We start from the raw sequence: 18,871 nt of genomic DNA on the forward strand, positions 1-18,871 counted from the left end.
GGAAAAACCATTATAATTTTTTATTTTCATATATATAGCTCTAGTCGTGTGTGTGTGTGTGTGTTGCACATACTACAAATTCTTTAAACAAGCATTTGTTATTTTACAATTGGAAAAATGTAATCCTTTCCTCCTAAAAAATGGCTATAGAGTATAAGCTAAATTAGAAAATGTTGTTGTCCAAAAGAGTTCTTTTTGATTTCAAAATGATAGAGAGAGAAAAAGACAGCACCTGAGAGCATGAGAAACATTCCTAAAGGTATTTATCACAAGTTTTCTGTTTCAAACTAAACTGAAGTAAAAACCATATATACTTATAAAAGCTTAGACTTTCCAAAATTTCTTTCTGGGTGAACATGAATTATCCTCACTGGGTATGTTTTCTGTTATCCAAAGGGAGTGCTTGTGAAAAACAATTTCCATTCCATTTTCTCTAAAAAGGCAATACTGGTTTCCTCTCTATGTTGCTGAGTCATTTCATTCAACGTTGTCTTTCTGCCTGCTCTTTCAGGGAAAGTCCCTTCAAGGTTAGGGCGAGTGTTAATCATAATGTGGTGTTTTTCTTCATTTCCCACTACAACAACTCTCTTCACTACATTTGAATGTTGAGGACCCCACTAAAAATTATCTTTAAAGAGAAAATAAAGAACTACATTTAAGCTTGGTTGGCGTTGAGCAACATATGTTTTCTTGTATATTTAATATTCAATTCTAGAGTACACTCAGTCTCAACTCAGAAAATGCGGCTCCACCCTTTGCAGATAGACCTAAATTATCAATAGTATAAGGCTGGAAATCCACTGAAACAGTCTTATTCAACCTTGAAGGCAAGATGATTGTTCCTACATATTTTTTTCTAAACAAGTTTTGTAAATTCTAGCTCTACAGTTTCTTCCAATGTCTATAATAATAATGCATAGTGCCTCCTATATTGTTATTTAATAATTATAATAATTTACATATTTTTGGACATTTTCACTTTCTAAGTTTCATTTCCTTCTCATTTATTTCCAGGACGATACTTATTTTTCTCAAAAGTACTTTCATAAGCTTCATCTCCATCTCTCAACTACTCAATGAACTGTTTACATTTTTGCATTGCATTATATTCTTTATTAAAGAGCGAGTATTAGACTTAGTTATGATTTGTGAGCTCTGCCGTGTTCTACACTTTTAAATTAAAGTTTGATTTACAGTTTATACATCAGATCTCAGTTTTCTTTATTGATATTCTGTGATTTTTTTTAATTTATTCAACTTCATTTCAACTTAAGAGAAGCTATACTGTAAATGTCCATTTTGGTAGATGGTTCCCTTCTACCTCTTCTGCTGTTTATATTTCTAAACTGCCTTTGGATGGCTGTCTAACTTTTGTATTAGAAAATAAAAATCAACATAACTCTCACTGAGAAATCAAGAGGCACTTAAAATGAATATACTTGCATTTGATATGGGTTTATTTATAACACTACTTTGTCTTATACATTTTCATTTATTTCATAAAATATAAGAAAAGTGAATAAATATTTTCCTATACTAGATGACAGATTTCAACAATGTTTTCCACTGATGTTTGTGATGGTTAATTTTAGATGTTAAGTTGGCTAGACTATAGTATCTACTTATTTAATTAAACTCTAATCTAGGTCTTGCTGTGAAGGTATTTTGTAGATGTAGTTAACATCTACAATCAGTTGACTTTAAGTAAAGCATGTTATTCTTCATAATGTGAGTGGACCTCATCCAAACAGGTGGAGGTCTTAAGAACAAAAACTAAGGTTTCCCAAAGAAAAAGAAATTCTGCCTGAAGATGACAGCACTAACTTATGCCTGAGTTACCAGCCTACCAGAAGGTCCTACAGATTTAGAATTTATCAGCCCTCTTACTTGCATGAGCCAATCTCTTAAAATAAACAAATAAATAAGACTATACATAATATAATAATTAGGTATATTTAATATAATATATATTATATCTAATATACATATTCTGTTTCTCTGGAGAATACTGAACTGACAAAATATTAATAATTGGTAATATAAAAATATATACATAATGAAAATATGTACCTTCCTCTGCTTGTTATTTGATATTTCTATTAGCAATAAGACAGCAGCCTAAAGGAATGAGATGGAAGCTGACTAGAGTGTCCACTGGTTCTAAATAGCATGTTGTCACAGTATTTTCATGGACACATTAGGAAAAGTATCATTCATAAATATCGAACTTGTTATATGAATATAAGTGATATCAACATTGGTGTCATCAAGTTAGTATTCTCCTTAGCTATTGAACTCATAAATATGTCATCATAATAAATCAAATCTGGATATGGTGCATGAAATGCATCCTCTTGTTACCTAAATAGGAGCTTTGTACTGTGCAACACAAATATATATGCATAAAGAATACTTTAGTTGCTTTATTCATTCATTTACTTGATTTACTGAATACTTATTGAACATTTACTCCGTCTCAAGCACTGAGAAGATAAAAATGAATACATAAAAACTAACTCTGATATTTTTATAAATTACTGAAAATTATGTTTTGCTAAAAATATTAAGTTCATAAATTATACTTGTTGTCATTTAGCAGTATTAGCAGCTGGTCCTTTGAGAGATTATAGTAGGTCCAGGCAAAACTCTGGCTAGGATTTATTTAAGTAGGTAGTGAGGTTTATGGGTGAAATATGTACCTTTCCAAACCTTTCTTCCCTCAAATTTACCACAAGGGTAAAAAGACAAAAAAGAAAGAAAGAAAAAAAAAAAGCTTCAATGAATCTAAAAGACATCTGTAATCCTTAATCTAAACAAAGACAGAAATTAGATGGAAGAATGGTAAATGACTTCACAGAATAGAAAAAGGAATGCTTATTTGCCTAAAGAGACAGCATCTAATGAAAAGTGAGGGTTTTTTTGCTTACTTGGGACAAGAAAGCTTAGGAATTGGAAACATAAGTCCCCTCTGAAAGTTTAAGTGAAGCTAGGGGGCAAACATTTTACATGGAGATTATTTGAATGTCGGAAGCATGATTAAACCCAGGTCTCCATTCTAACCTATGGAAGAAGGGTGACCGCCCCTTCCACATATCTCTGCAGGAAACAGTGTATACGGGACCTTAGAATTGGGGAACATAGGCACAGGTGAGCAGGAGGAGAAGCATGAGACTAAAAGCAAAGGAGTTAACTCTAAATCTGCAGGAGGAATGGTGAGAGCCTCAGCTCCTTCCACACTCAGCTCCAATAGCTTCATAATCGCAGGAAATATCAAGAAGAATCTTCTTAGATGAAACTGAACAAGTCCTAGGAGAAAAACTCAAAGAACCTGAATTTAGAGAATGCCCCAATAAAGGAGCTGGCATGATGAAACCTAAAATTCACAAATACAGAACTTGTATACAAATAGTACTTCACCTTTAAGTTAAAAAAAAAAAGTGCCTCACATGTAAATATGAATAAATGCCAAATAATCACCAGGCATTTGATGAAAACATTGAATAAAAATGGCAGACCAAAACTTAAATAAAAAAAAAAAGAATCCCAAAGGAGGCAGATAAATGATGGTAACAATAGAAAACTTTTAAAAAATTCTAAGATATTCTCCGAGAGATGAGATATTACATTTTAAAAACAAGAACAGAGTGAAATATTTAAAATGAAATAAGAAATTACTCTTGGAAATTAAAAATATGATAGCTGAAATTAAAAATTCATTAAAACGGTTGGAGATATAGTTAAGAACTTTTCCCTGAAGGTAAACCAAAGACAAGGAGACATTAAATAGAAAAGAAAAAAGTCATAGAAGATCAGTATGAGAGCTTCAATATGAGATTAGAAGTTAAAGAGAGAAGAAAAAGTATAATTGAGAGGACATAATCAAAGAAATTATTCAAGAAATGAAGAAACTAAATTTCCAGATTGAAAACTGCCATCACAATTAAAGGACAGACCCACCACAGAGCACATTCCTGTGAAACTTCACAATACCATGGATAAGCGGGCAAAGGCAATGCTGGAAGGTAGAAGATAAAGAAGCAAAGCTTTCAAAATTCTGGGGGAAATTATCTTCAACCTGGAATTCTATAAGTAGCCAAACTACCAATCTTATGAGCATGTAGAATAAAGATTTTTCAAATGTGTAACTTCTCTAATTAGTTAATTAATTAAATATCCTATGTACCTTTCTCGGGAACCAAGCAGGGAATAGAATCCATCAAAATTAGACTAAAATCAAGAAAGAGGGAGTTAGTTATTTGATTCTGGAAATAGCTAGATATTCGATTCCAGAAATAGGCAGCACGGAAGCAAGTCCAAAGGGAACCACCAGGATGATTTTAGAAGGAAGTCCCAGGATGGTACCTACTCAGTCAGTCCAGACAGCAATAAATTCAGACTGGAACATGAAAATGGAGAATTCTGGGAGGAGTACCTTTAGGAAAAAAAAATAATAGAAAAGGCAGATTCTTGAAAATTTAGGCTCTGTGGAAAATTGCATTGAGTAGCTTCTTATTACAGAGATGTTGGAAAATACTCCAATACTTAGGAAGAACTGAAGAAAACCAAGCAAAGAAAACAATAGGATCATCATAACAGAGAAACAGTTATGCAGAAATGGAATTATACACCACTTAGTTGAGCAGCAAATTGTTACAATGATGAAAATACTAATGCTTAACCATAACTTACCATATACTGAGAGAATGGGGAAGCGGAACCAAGAATATAAAAGTATTAAGTCTTCATCGCCATATGTAGAAGTCAAAAGTTATTATCTAAAGTCAATTACTTGAAAAATAGCAATATTTCTTTATTATTTGGAAATGTACCAGAAAACAGGGGGAAACTATTTAAAGACATTACCTTAGAATAGCAAAGTCTGAGGAAAATTTGGCCCTTGTGTCAAGGGGACAAGGTTTACTGATTACTTTGTTATAGTTTTTTACTACTATTTGACTTTTTTGACTTTGATAAATATTGAAATTATTTTTTAAAATTAAATGAGAAAAAGAAGAAGTCTCAGAATATTAAATATTAAAGACCAAAGTGTTTTTTCTGCTATCCTTTTATCTCTATTATAGAATATTCGGATACTACATTTTTGATACCACTTTTCACTTGTGTGATCAGTCAGCCCTCTGCTTATAAAATGAAATGATGTTTTATATATCTGAGCAAAAAAACATACCCTCAAATTTTGGGAGGCATTGAGATTTTCTTCTAAGAGGAAAGGGAGCTGTACAACTCTGAAATTTTCAGTTTCTGAAAAAATAATTGTCAACCTACATGTCAAAACATAACACTATTTAAAAAGTTTTCATGGTCAAGACCTCTGGCTTGTTGAAGCAAATTTAAATAACTGACTCAAATTTCCATTTGCAAATATTATGCATTCCATTTATTATGGTAATATGAATTTTATCTTCCTGTGAAAAGCAGAAGTACATCATGAAATGACTTATATGAGACTAGCAGTTGGAGGTTTAGACTGTTATTTATATCTATTTTCCAAAGAGGGATAATTTTTGAAAAATTATTAAATGTGTGATGAGGGTTAGTGGGGTTTTAGGCCTATTACAGGGACTTTAGCCAAGAGTTTTCAGGAGCAAGTATTTCATTTCAACACTGAATGATACTTTTTTTTTTATAGAGACTAAATTTTCATATTAATAACATGTTAAACAATAGTAATAGGAATAGAATATCTTATATTCCCTCTTGTCTCTACTTATTTAGTATGTTCTCTTTACAGCAAATCAATATTTCATAGCTTCTTGTAGTTCTGAGTCTTTTTAATCTTGCTCTTTCCCCTAAGATTTCTATAAAACCTCCTATCCCCTGCTCAGACCTACTCTTTTTCTTATCACTTTAGAAAGGAGGGACTCAAGCCAAGAAGGATTTGCACCGTGCCTGACACTCGAGGCCTATGGAAAGCAATTTAGCAACATCTCTTGAGTTTAGGCAAGTTTGAATCTTCAGTTTAAGAAAAAATAATAAAACACAAGACCACAATGTATTAAAAACATGGTGTACATTTTATATTTAGGAAAAAAAAATACCCACAACAAGAATTTTTTTTTTTTTTTTTTTTTGAGACAGAGTGTCACTTTGTTGCCCTGGCTAGAGTGAGTGCCGTGGCGTCAGCCTAGCTCACAGCAACCTCAAACTCCTGGGCTTAAACGATCCTACTGCCTCAGCCTCCCGAGTAGCTGGGACTACAGGCATGCACCACCATGCCCAGCTAATTTTTTCTATATATATTTTAGTTGGCCAGCTAATTTGTTTCTATTTTTAGTAGAGACGGAGTCTCGCTCTTGCTCAGGCTGGTCTCAAATTCCTGACCTCGAGCGATCCACCCGCCTCGGCCTCCCAGAGTGCTAGGATTACAGGCGTGAGCGACCGCGCCTGGCCAAGAATTTTTTAAGTTAGGTATTCATGGTGGACACCCATCCTATATTTTCAGGGACTATTCTGCTGTGAGTACATATGGAAGCCAGTCTCATACAACATCTTTCCTGAAATTGTTATATAATAAGAACCAATGTTCAAAATAATCCTTAAGAAATTAAAGATTCAGAATAAATTAAAAGTTTAATTTTAATATCATTAAAGAATGAAAATTTGACTAAAACATTTTGTAAAGGATATTATTTCAAACAAAGGCTTTTATTCAGGGTCTTGGTTAGCAGAAAACCATAGTTAAGTCTACCTAAACAATTCTGTTAATATCCTTTGCTCTTCTGATGTTTATATTTAATGAACTATACCTCCATCCAACCGGTAGATCAAGCCAGAAATCAGGTTGACTTTTTTCCCCCTCCAGTAGACCTCCAAATTCTGCTGATTGTATTTCTTAAATACCCATTAAGCCCAACTACAATTCTCTGCCTTTCCCACTGATACTGCTACTGTACTAACCTCCAGTACCCTGCCACAGAGACCCAACTGGCCTCACTACAATCCTCTGTCCTTGTTCCTCCCAGCTGAAAGTCCTTTATTGATTTGCCCTTAGGACAAATTTCAGACTCTTAGCGTATATTTCAAGATCCTCCATGGTCAAGTCCACTCCCTCATTTCATGTTTTCATATTTGTCTCAATCTGCCCCCTCCTCTTTCTCTCCAGCTATGATTGAGCTCCGATCTCTCACTTACCTGCTTTCCCACATGCTGCCCCTGCTTTATCCAAACTTGTTGCCTCCTTCTTTGCCTATCTCCTATGCATCCTTCAAGTCTCAGCTAAAATGCCATTTCCTCAGAGAAGCCTTTCTTGTTCTCTAATCTAAATTTATTAAATGTTGTTACCACCTTACCCCCTTGATTAGATTCTTTCATTTACAACCATGTGATAGATAAGAAATGCCAATAGTTTTAAAAGGTAACAAATTTTGAAGTGAGAAAATGCTTTCGATTATTTATAAAAATCAAAGAAAACTCAACTACCCATTTCAATTTTACATTTTGGGATAGCTCACAGAACATTAATGTGAGGTCTAAAATTTGCTGTGGCCTCAATTCTTTTTAATATTAAAAATAATCTTGAGTGGCATTCCTTCCTCATACCTTTAGTTAAAAATGAAACTCTGGTTAAATATTTGTGTGTGATAGAATTTAACACACAATTCTAAAACCTGCCAAAAGATTAAAATCTACTTTTTCATAATTGTATATGTGACCAACGGTATTAATGGGAGCAGGGATAGATTTTGAGATATCCCAATTAGGTTCCTTTTGACCAAATATTTGTACATACTGTTTTATGTTCTCGAGAGTATTATATAATGGTACCTTAATAACACTTTATTTCTCTCTCTAAAGAACTCCAACAAGAAGGCAAAAGGGTATCATCATTTCCTTTGCATAAACACAGGGAGTTTAAATGGCTCATTCAAAGCCTATTAAGTTATTGACCTAGAATTAGAACTCAGGACTCTAAGTTCAGAACTCTTTGCTCTATTACTTGCCCACTTATATGCCAGAATGTTGAAAATTCAAAGTATTAGTACTTTTTGGGGCAATGAAGCCCTCTCTAGATATTTCTTTTTTAAACTGCAAATAATTCTATGAAGATTGCACATTAAAACAAACGTATGTGTAAATTAATTTATCATATCAGTTTCCCTTAAGGCAGAGGGACTCTGAGTTAATAAAGATTTATAAGCAGTGATGGTGTCTGAGAGAAAAAAGGTTGTCATAAAAATAGGAATAAAGGAAAAAATCAAGGAAACTTTACATTCTTAGCTCTTTTTTGACCACCTCCATATAAAACAGACTCATTCTAACCAAATATGCTCTATTCTAAAAAGTAGCTCTTTTTAAACCATGTTTTAACAGGCAGTAATAAAAATGAACTAGCATTTTAATCTGTCTGTACCTGATAGATACAGCATCTTACATTTGGATAAAACCAAACAGTTTACAATATACCTGTATATACATTATTCAATTCGATTCTTGCAATAGATATGTTGATTTGCTAACTGATAGATAAGGAATCTAACTCTCAGAGGCTTAATAGATGAAATAGGGACAGAGTCCCTTTCTTCAGGCCCTAAAACCTTTTCTCTATTCCAAACCCCACAATGCTTGTGCTCATAGACTATCATTCTCAGTGGATACTCACATTTCATCACACCTTGAATTTCATAAACAGGCTTGAGAATCAGAGTACCACAGAAGTCTTTAGGAAATGGATTTGTTGAGTCCCATTTATTTGAAAAATCTGTAAGTTTCACAGTTCGTGTTCTGTTCTTGGGAATCTTCCATTCGACAATCTCCTTTAGCGTATAAATATGTTCATCTTCACACTCATAGAATTCTCCTTCTTGTGACAAAGGCAGGGTAAATGAGTGATTTTGATGATTCCTTACTACTCCACAGTTCACCCTTATTTCTCCGTCAATCTCTTCAACTGAGTTGAGCATGATTTGCTCCCCCTGCTTTATGATGAGATTCTGTAGTTTTATATCCTTCTGATGATAGAAGCAAGGATGCCCTAGTCTACTTGTTCCAATATGAATGGTCCTTGTAATTTCTTCCATGGTAAGGTATGGAGTTTTATCAGCCACAATCTTAAAAAGACCTAAGAACAGAATTGTGCGAATTAGAGTTCTTACAATAAATAACAGTTCTCATAATAAAATCACAATGATACAGTAATAAAACAAGTATTGTGTAGCTTTTAAAAGCACTATTCCTCCCTATTCAATAAATAGTGCTGGGAAAATTGGATAACCACATGCAGAAGAATGAAACAGGACCCCTATCTCTCAGCACTCACAAAAATTAATTCAATATGGATAAAAGACTGAAAAGTAAAGCAGGAAACCATAAGAATTCTAGAAGAAAATGTAGGAAAAACTCTTCTAGATATCGGCCTAGGCAAAAAGTTTATGAAATAGACCCCAATGGCAATCACAGCAACAACAAAAATAAATAAGTGGGGCTTAATTAAATTAAAAAGCTTCTTCACGGCAAAAGAAAAAAAAATCAACAAAGCAAATAGACAACCTACAGAATGGGAGAAAATACTCACAAACTATACATCCAATAATGGGTTAATATCAAGAATCTACAAAGAACTCAAACAAATCAGCAAGAAAAAAACAACCCCATTAAAAAGTGGGTAAAAGACATGAACAGAACTTTTTCAAAAGAAAATAGACAAATGGCCAACAAACACATGAAAAAATATTCTACATCACTAATCATCAGGGAAATCCATATTAAAACCACAATGAGATATCACCTTACCCCTGTTAGAATGGCTTTTATTAAAAAGTCCAAAAAAGAAGATGTTGGTGTGGATGCAAAGAGAAAGAATGCTTATACACTATTGGTGGGACTGCAAATTAGTACAACCTCTATGGAAAATAATATGGAGATTTCTCAAAAAACTAAAAGTAGACCTACCATTCGATCCCACAATTCCACTATTGGGTATCTACCCAAAGGAAAAGAAGTCATTTTGTCAAAAAGACACCTGCTCTCGAATGCTTATTGCAGCACAATTCACAATCACAAAGATGTGGAATCAACCCAAGTGTCCATCAATTCATGAGTAGATTAACAAAATGTGGTGTATATATATTGGCCAGGCACAGTGGCTCACACCTATAATCCTAGCAAGGTGGGAGGATCACTTGAGGTCAGGAGTTTGAGGTTGCTGTGAGTTAGTCTGATGCCATGGCACTCACTAGCCTGGGCAACAAAGCAAGACTCTGTCTCAAAAAAAAAAAAAAGAAAATGTAATACACATACACACACACACACACACACACACACACACACACACACAGAGACACCATAGAGTACTACTCAGCCATAAAAAGTATTAAATAATGCTTTCTGCAGCAATTTGCATGGAACTGGACATCATTATCCTAAGTGAAGCACCTCAAGAATGAAAAAACAAACACCACATGTACTCTAATAAATTGGAACTAACAGATGGACGCACATGTGCACAGAGGGAAGTAAAAGTCCTTGGAAATCAAGCAGGGGGAGGGGGAGGAGGAGAGGGGTGTAAACCTACCTAATGGTTACAGGGAACACTATTCAGGAGATAGGCACACTTACAGCCCTGACTCAAGCATTACAGAAGCTATCCATATAACAAAAGCATTTGTACCCCCTTAATATTTTGAAATTTTTTAAAAAAGGAGAAAATGAACAAAGCATAAGAGGAGGTAACTCAGAAAAAATTCCAACTGGCATGTAAGTATATGGTAAGGTACCTTCCAACTCAACCTCATTAATAATTAAGAAATAAAATAAATAAGTGCTACAAAAAGTTTAAATTTCTATTTTAAAAAGTACTATTCCTTTGTAAAGATTGGAGATACTTGTTTTAATCCTGAATTCTTCTAGGCAAAATTTTAATGCATTAAAAAATAGATTCCTGGATCATGAGACCAGGTAACACAAATGGAGACAAGGGAAAAATACCTTGAAATAGGAAAAGCTGCATTCTTGGAAATGGGAAATCTGAATGAGATACTGGGTCTGTCCCAACTACCTGTGTGATCCCAAGCAAGGCATTTAATCTCTCAAAATCATATTTTTAGTTTTTTTGGTTTTAAAGTGAGATGATTGGATTTGATCAGTTTTTCTATGAATATATTCTGTAGATTAACCAAAATTAAAAGATAGTCCAGAAGGAAACTGATTCATGGTCAAATGAATGATTAAAAAGCTATATGGTTGGAGCTAGACAGTGGTGATGGTTGCATAATATCACAAATGTACTGAATGCCACTACATTGCACACTTTAAAATGTTAAATTTTATCTTATGTATATTTTACCACAAGGAAAAAATATCTGCATAGTTCCAATTACTGTAAGATTTCTCAGAAACTTCAGATGCATTGAAACTCTTCAGAGGGGAAATATGACATGCAGAATTTCCCAAATTTCTTTGATTGTAAAACTCTTGGAGGAAACACATATTAATAAGTCACAACATAATATATCACAGTATATTAGTGTTCCTCATAATTCTCCTTGGAAATGCCATGTTACATAATTGTTCTGAATTGACTATGCTTGATTATATATCAATCTTTCTTCTCATATCTTCTCATTATATCTCTAATTTTTCCATCAGAAAAGCTCACTATTTTCATTATTTCACTAATTTCACTATTTGTAATGTTTTCTCTAATTCTGTCAGGATAATCACTATTACAATGAATTTTTGCTATATAAGTATAGCTTTTTATAATTGCATATTTAAGTGATTGTCCTGTTTGAATTATTTTATTTTTATTTTATGGGCATATCTGCCTTGTATCACTTTCAGAATTTATTTATTAAATAGATTTTAATAAATTGCAGAGAAAATAAGAACAGAGAAAAATTAGTTAATTGCTTTCTTAACCCAAAGCAAATGAATGGGAAATATTATACATTAACATGCTGAAAGAAGACAGTATATTTTAAAAGCTTACTAAAATGATACAGCTTAGAAAATCATCAGTTTACTTAACAAATGTATTCCAATTAAATTCATCTATATATCAAATCATTATTAACCAGATTATATTGTCATATATATATATGTTGGGTTATTGTTCAAAGACTCCTTCTGATCAGTTATTTTTTAAATTTATTTCTGCTCACACACAAAAAAAGGAATCAAGGTGATTTTTAGATACAAACTTCCTGAAAAAGTGTGAGTGATGCAGTCCTAATAAAGAATGAGTAAACTAGCATGTGCAGTCTGTCCTGAAAACTTTAAGAAACTGAAGTGCTCATCCACTGCATGGTGTGCTTGAAGACAGTAAGGAAAATAAACATTTACTTTGAAGGAATTTCTTATTTTATTATGTCTTGTATCAGGGAAAATCCAATAAAATAGTATTCTTGAATTTGCCACAGTAAATGAATTTGTGTGCATGTGTGTGTGTGTGCCTGTGTGTTTAATCTCATTTGTCTGTACATGAAGATTTATTTCTAAGAGTCCACAATCATTATCAGGGTATAGAAAATTCAGCAGTTTTTCTGAAATAAGTTTTTAAAAAATAGCTACCTGGAATCTCATAAAAGGTAGAGACACATAGTTTTATTTTGATATTGATGACATAAGTCACAGAAGAATTAATTCAGCATCATCTTTCCTGGGGAATAAAGTTCACCTACGGTAATAACAGACCTAAAATATTATGAAGTAGGGAAAGCCTAAAACCCTAAGGGCCACCATTATTTCAAGTTAATCACACTACTCGGAGCTGTCTTGTTGTATGTCTGTATTTTGAGAAAAATGTATCTATGGATCTGTGTATTTTCCCTTAGAAGATGATGAAGTGCACAGTTTAGCATACGAAGTGGCAGAACATACAAAAAAATCTGATTAACTTATCTCTTTTTATACTATTGTAGCCAATCCAAAGAGCCCCTCCTTAAAAACAGCCATTTAATACCATAAAAACTAGGGCATTTTTAAAAATTAAATATGATGTCATATTGGAACTTCAATTTCACAATGAAGGAAGTTAAATATAAACTATAAAGCACCATCAGGACTGATCAGCTATAAATTTGACCAGTGTTTCCTCCATCTTTTTCACAAAGAGTATAATAGTTTTATGCTGGGGAAAATATGCTTTATTATTCTTTCAAAGAAAAACAAAACACATTTCAGGAGCTGAGTAATCATGAGACTTATTATAAAAGAAGCCAATGTGTAATCTTTATAAAATAAGTTAAAAAGCAGAAAGAAAATAGATTTCTGTTTCCACCTTGGATTATTAGCTCTTAAAATGGATTTTATTGTTATTTCTAAGTCAGTAGAAATTGTTCATAAGAAACATGTCATTTAAGAAATAAAAATTATAAGGAAATGCAGTAAATTGAGCTATTAAAAATTAGTCAATAAGTGAATTTAATCTTTTGAATCTCCTCCCTGAATCTTAGGTTTTGGGGGAGTTTATATTTTTAGCCAATTCTTGATGATTTGCAATCATTATTGTGAATAATAACAGTAACAACTGAAATTTGTTTAGAAATTTGCAACTTTGAATAATTTTTTTCATATGCATCATTTATCCTTGCAATAATCTTTTGAAGACAGTAAAATAAATATTATTACTGGAGGATGTGAAAATGGTCACAATTTGTACTCATGGCTCTAGAATCTGAAATCAGAGCTTTGACATCCAAGCCTTGCATCTTTCCACCAAGCCAGGCTGCCTCCCTGTTACATGTATGACTTACGAGGACATCATTCATGAGAACACCATGTTTATTTCAGTTCACAAAACACATTTATGGGTCTTACCAGCTGGCCCTCCCTTCACATGGATCAACCTTCCCCAGATACCCTGTGTCAGAAGAGCAGCAATAATCTCCTGGTTCACTGCCCAGAATTTATGCTTATCAGATTTTTTTCTACTTTTTCTTCCTTCAATCTCCACCCAAATAGGAGTAATTTTCAAAGTTAAATTCTCCAAGAGTCTATCACAATTAGCATAAGATCACAGTGAAGATTTCACAATCTTTTATTCCAAGCCTAATCATTTCTCAAGTCCAACCAAAAATATTTCCTCCATCTTTGAGATAAGAAATCTTGAAGTGAACATTACCTACTAACGCTCGTCCTTTTCTCATATCAAAATTGGGATTATTAAAATATTAGCAGTTTTGAATGTGCTGGCAATTGACATGTATGGTACAATTTCATTTTCAAAATGGCAATATGAAGTAGCTCATATGAACAAAACACAAGTAAACACAAGCATTTCACAGGTAAGGACATGAAGTTTTAAAGAGAAGCCATAAATTTTCTATCATCAGAAATCACAAGAGACAGAGTAGGTTTTTGAGTTATACAAAAATTTCAACCTTTCATTATTATTGCAAATCATAAATTGTTTGTCTAGCCTTTCATAAGCTAACAGAGATAGTTCCAAAGTGGGTGTCCACCCTCCTTTTGGGTACAGGAAGATATCAAACTTTTAAAACCTAACAACATAAGAAAGCGAACTTCTCTAATATTTAAGACATTGATTGACACTAGTCTCATCTGTTCACATGTCAGATGGCCACCTGCCTCTGGGTAAAGCTGAGGCCTCTGAGAAGGCCTGGGAATTGCATGAGGTGAGGGTCAACAGTGCTGCCTACACAAGTTCATGCACTTTGTGGTGTGTGCTGCAGGTCACCTGGCCGTATTTCAGCAGGCTTCCAAAATATATTACCACAGTTTTTAAATAAAGTAACTGTCATAAAATGGATAAATGGCTTTAAACATTTCCTGCCAGAAAAAAAACATGTATTGAAAATAACACTAATAGAAATATAAGTGATTCAGCAACCTGGGTGGAACTGGAGGTCATTAGGTTAAGTGAAAGGAGCCAGGCACAGAAAGACAAATGTCACATGTTCTCACTCATACGTGGGAGCTAAAAAGTGGATCTCATGAAGATACAGAGGTTGGTGATTACCAGAGGCCAGGAAGGGGAAGTGGTGGATGAGAGAAAAAAGACTATAAATGTATTTATTACCACTGAACTGTACACTTAAAAATGGTAAAGATGGTAAACTATATATGTATATTTTGCCTCAATAAAAGATAAATTAGAAACAAATAAATAAATTCAAGTGAACAACAACAAAAAAATGAACAAGTTAACATTTCTACTCCCACTTAAGCTTTTCTTTGGCCATATATTATGAGGTAAAACAATGATACTGTAGCCTAATGAAATATGAAAATTGGAAGAAACTTCTTTAATACTTTAAAGTTATCAAAATATGGATTTATATCCACTATCATTACAAAGAAATTTGCCCTTGAGATACAGATAAAAATAAGTCAAATGCACACACACACACACACACACACACACAGGCACATACAATTTTAAATAAAGAAATACATATGTATTTAAGATGCATGTTCAAAAATTTCTGATGGACTGAGGTGAGTGAAGTAGAAAGTTTGGAGACAAATCATGCTGCTATGTCTTTCTGATCATGTGCTTTGTCTATCAGTAGAGCAAAGTGTCTCTTATTTTTGTGAGTGTGTGCCTCTGCCTTTTGAAAAACTACACTTTGTTCTGCAATCAGATTCCTAAACACCCTTGTTATTACATATTTGCCTATGTGGATATCTCATTTCAGATGTTTCTTATGGATTTTCTATCATTCTGTTACATTCCCAAGACAACTCTTAGGTCAGTATATTCTACAATACTATCCTCTTCAAGACTGCACCAAGTCCAGTGTTTCCATTAGAAAATCTAGTTCAGGTTTCTTTCTTCCACATCAGACTGAAATGATGTGCATGAAATGCCCTATCAAAGCAAAAAAATCTCAAAATTCTCAAGGTATCAGAATATACAATAATAATAATGTCCAAACTGTGAGAAAATTCTTCAGATTTCTGAGTCAATTATAGGATCCTTAAACATTATCAACTAAAGAGTGACTCCAAAAATCTTCATAGGAGAGTTTTCAAGAGAAAAAATAAGGAATGTTAGGAAAGTCAAAGTTTGTGATAAGAAAATGGTACATAGTAATTTAACTGAATATTTGAGAGGGAAGAAGATAGGTCAAAGATGGTGACCAAGTTTCTTAAATGTTAGGTGAGACTAAGTGAGGCTGTAGAATTCCTACATTTCAATGTCTTTACATTAATATTAATAATTGGACTGAAACCATCGCAATAGCTATTAACAGTTTCTAATAGTTCTTTCACGTTCAGGTAAAATAATACATCCCAAAACATTTCAATTCATTTTTACCTCTTTGGTTCCACCCTTGCACGGGGAAAAAAATAAACACCTCTTTCCTAATAACATTTAAACTCCTTGAAAAGAGTGACTACAATATCTAACATGTTTGGGATGTTTAACAAATAATTTACATTTAACAATGTTAGCTCTTGAAATCAAACGATGCAACCTGAAACCTGTGCCTATAGCTGCTATACTTAGAACTTATTTATTAATGCATCAATTTGACATGACACTTGCTCATGTCAAAACTTTCTCTCTCCCAAGCAGTAAGGATAAGTAATAGACATAGGATGAGTAGAGAGAATGTGAGTAACTGTTATTCTCATAAACCTTGGTGACAACAGCTCCCTGGATGCTCACCAGTTCTGCAGAGCACTGCCCCTTGTGTTACGGTAAGGCACATTGAGGCATCAGGGCTGGAAAGAACCACAGATCTCAGGCATCCCAAAACCTCTCACTAGGTGTTGTTAGCAGGATCTTCAATACACCACAGACTTACTACTACTGGCCCCTTGGTGACTTTACGCAGTAGACTCTTCAGGGTAAGTGGAACATAGTCATCCCAACAGTAAAGTGGAGTGGTTAAGAATATGGATTGTTGATTCTGACAGCCTGAGCTTTAACTCTGGCCTCAGCCACTTACTTAACATGTAAACTTAAGAATTTACACTCTCAGGGCTACAATTTCCTTTCTCCTAAAATGAGAAAAATTATATCACCTACATCATAAGGTCAGAAAGATTAATACCTATTAAGTACAGTACCAAAGAGGACAAACCAGATATTCTAGTCTGGACCAAATTAGAGGTAATAAATATATAGAATCCACAGCTCAGAATCTGGCACAGATTGAGCAAAAATTTCCAGCAATGATAATTTGCACAGATCCCGCCAGCATGTTTGAATATGGAAATGAGCCTCAGGTGACCTCTTTAGGTGGACTGCCTTTGGGGAAATATTTCCAGGTTGCTTTCAGGAGTTTGTCTGATCCCATGCTTTGATAAATTGCTTAGAATTTAGCCACCATAATTTTATGCCTATAATGAGCAGATTATAGGGAGAATAAAAGATGGAAATACATTTTACATGCAGATATTGTGCTGCGTGTCGTTATTCACAAGGTATACATTATACACAGTTTTTAAAGTTCCCTTGAACAAAAGAAACAGCTAAATGCCAAGGCATTTTTAAAAACGTGTTTTATTCATGACTCTGAAAGGTGGTCTAAGCCAATGGAGGGAGGAGTATACCCTCCCTCTATCTTAATGATTTTAATTTTGCTAATGGAATGTTAGTTGAAAGAGTTTGGGAGCCATGTGGAGCTGATTGTGTTGTTCAGTATTGATGTTGCCTGCAAATTAAATGCACCTAAGTAGCCACCTGTTTATGCTTACGATTATGTAAAGCCCCATATGTTTCTGTCTCTACACATGGGAGGTAAATATTGAAAAAATTATTCTGGTGTGAAGGGTGAAAACAGCAGCAATTCTTCTATAACTGTCAACATATGCTGCGGTGTTTCCTTGTAATGTTGTGCTTTGTCTGACATATTTGCTGATTTTTTACCATGCAGCATTCAAAAAAAAATCTGTTTCCCATGGTTATACAAAACAATTAAAAATCAGTTTACATTAAATTCAAATTAGCAAGAGGTATAATTTTCCGATGTAACCATAAGTTTTAAATGAACGTCAGAGCTTAGAATTTAAATAGATTTTGATTTGAACGATAAAGAAAACTGAACTTGTTTTCCTAAATTCACCAGCATATAAAAAGGAGCAATTTCTCTCTAAGCACATCCTTTTGGTTCCATATTACTAGGCAATAAAAACTGACTCGAAAGACATGAATTTGAAAATCCCACCTAAAATTGGTATTGGGCTCTTGAACTGGCTAGCCCACCCACTCTCCCACAGGATTTGACTTTGAAAGCACCTTGCTGGCCCCAAGCAGTCCTCTCCAGAAGATCTGACCTGGTGCCTGGTCTGCAGGAGTGCCTGAGCAGTTTTGGGAGAAGCTACTTCAGAGCATTGGGAGTTCTGGTGCAGGTAACCCCTATTGAACTGCCTCAAATCCATTCAGAGATTGGCCCAGACAGTCCTTCCAGGAAAGTCCAGAGGGTCTGGACTTGCTATCGTTGACCACTTCAGACACTGAAGGTAAATAAATTGGGGTTTTCTATGGTTTGTATCTGATTAAGAGGGGATTACATATTGACCATCTAGCAGCCCTAGACGTGGCTGTCCCTGATTTCCCAGTGAAGTATTCACAAAAAGACACAAAATGAGAGAGAAAGAAGAAAATTTACCACATCACCAAAAGCTAAGAATAATAGACCAACTACTCCAAAAAGCCAGAAACAAGTTACTTTAATAATAAGGTGGACAGAGCTGGACAGAGAAGAATATTAGAGGCCTACTAATGCTGGACTTAAGAAATGGTACAGCCCCTCTAAATTTTAAAAACACAATAATAATGAGAATAACAGTAGTTAACAATCATGGAGTACTTGTTATGTGCCAAGGTTTGTAGCAAGCACTTAACAACCAATTCATTGAATTTATTTAATTCTCAGAAGAATTTTATGAGTTAAATAATATTAATGTTTTTGTACTTTATGGATGAGGAAACTGACAA

At 33.9% G+C, this 18,871-nt stretch overlaps 1 protein-coding gene and 1 long non-coding RNA gene across 4 annotated transcripts in view; one reads left to right on the forward strand and one right to left on the reverse strand.

The window, feature by feature from the left end:
• Positions 1-18,871, forward strand: part of LOC123633248 — a 169,794-nt gene that overhangs the window by 144,566 nt on the left and 6,357 nt on the right. The gene's annotated exons all lie outside the window — the stretch shown is intronic.
• Positions 1-18,871, reverse strand: part of THEMIS (thymocyte selection associated) — a 153,287-nt gene that overhangs the window by 83,597 nt on the left and 50,819 nt on the right. For all 3 annotated transcript variants that reach the window (XM_045544329.1, XM_045544331.1, XM_045544330.1), the window contains exon 3: positions 8,621-9,079. In XM_045544329.1, the coding sequence (XP_045400285.1) occupies positions 8,621-9,079 (459 nt within the window). The remainder of the gene's footprint in view (positions 1-8,620; positions 9,080-18,871) is intronic.

This window comes from Lemur catta, chromosome 2 (assembly GCF_020740605.2).
Source record: "Lemur catta isolate mLemCat1 chromosome 2, mLemCat1.pri, whole genome shotgun sequence".
Classification (NCBI taxonomy): Eukaryota; Metazoa; Chordata; class Mammalia; order Primates; family Lemuridae; genus Lemur; species Lemur catta.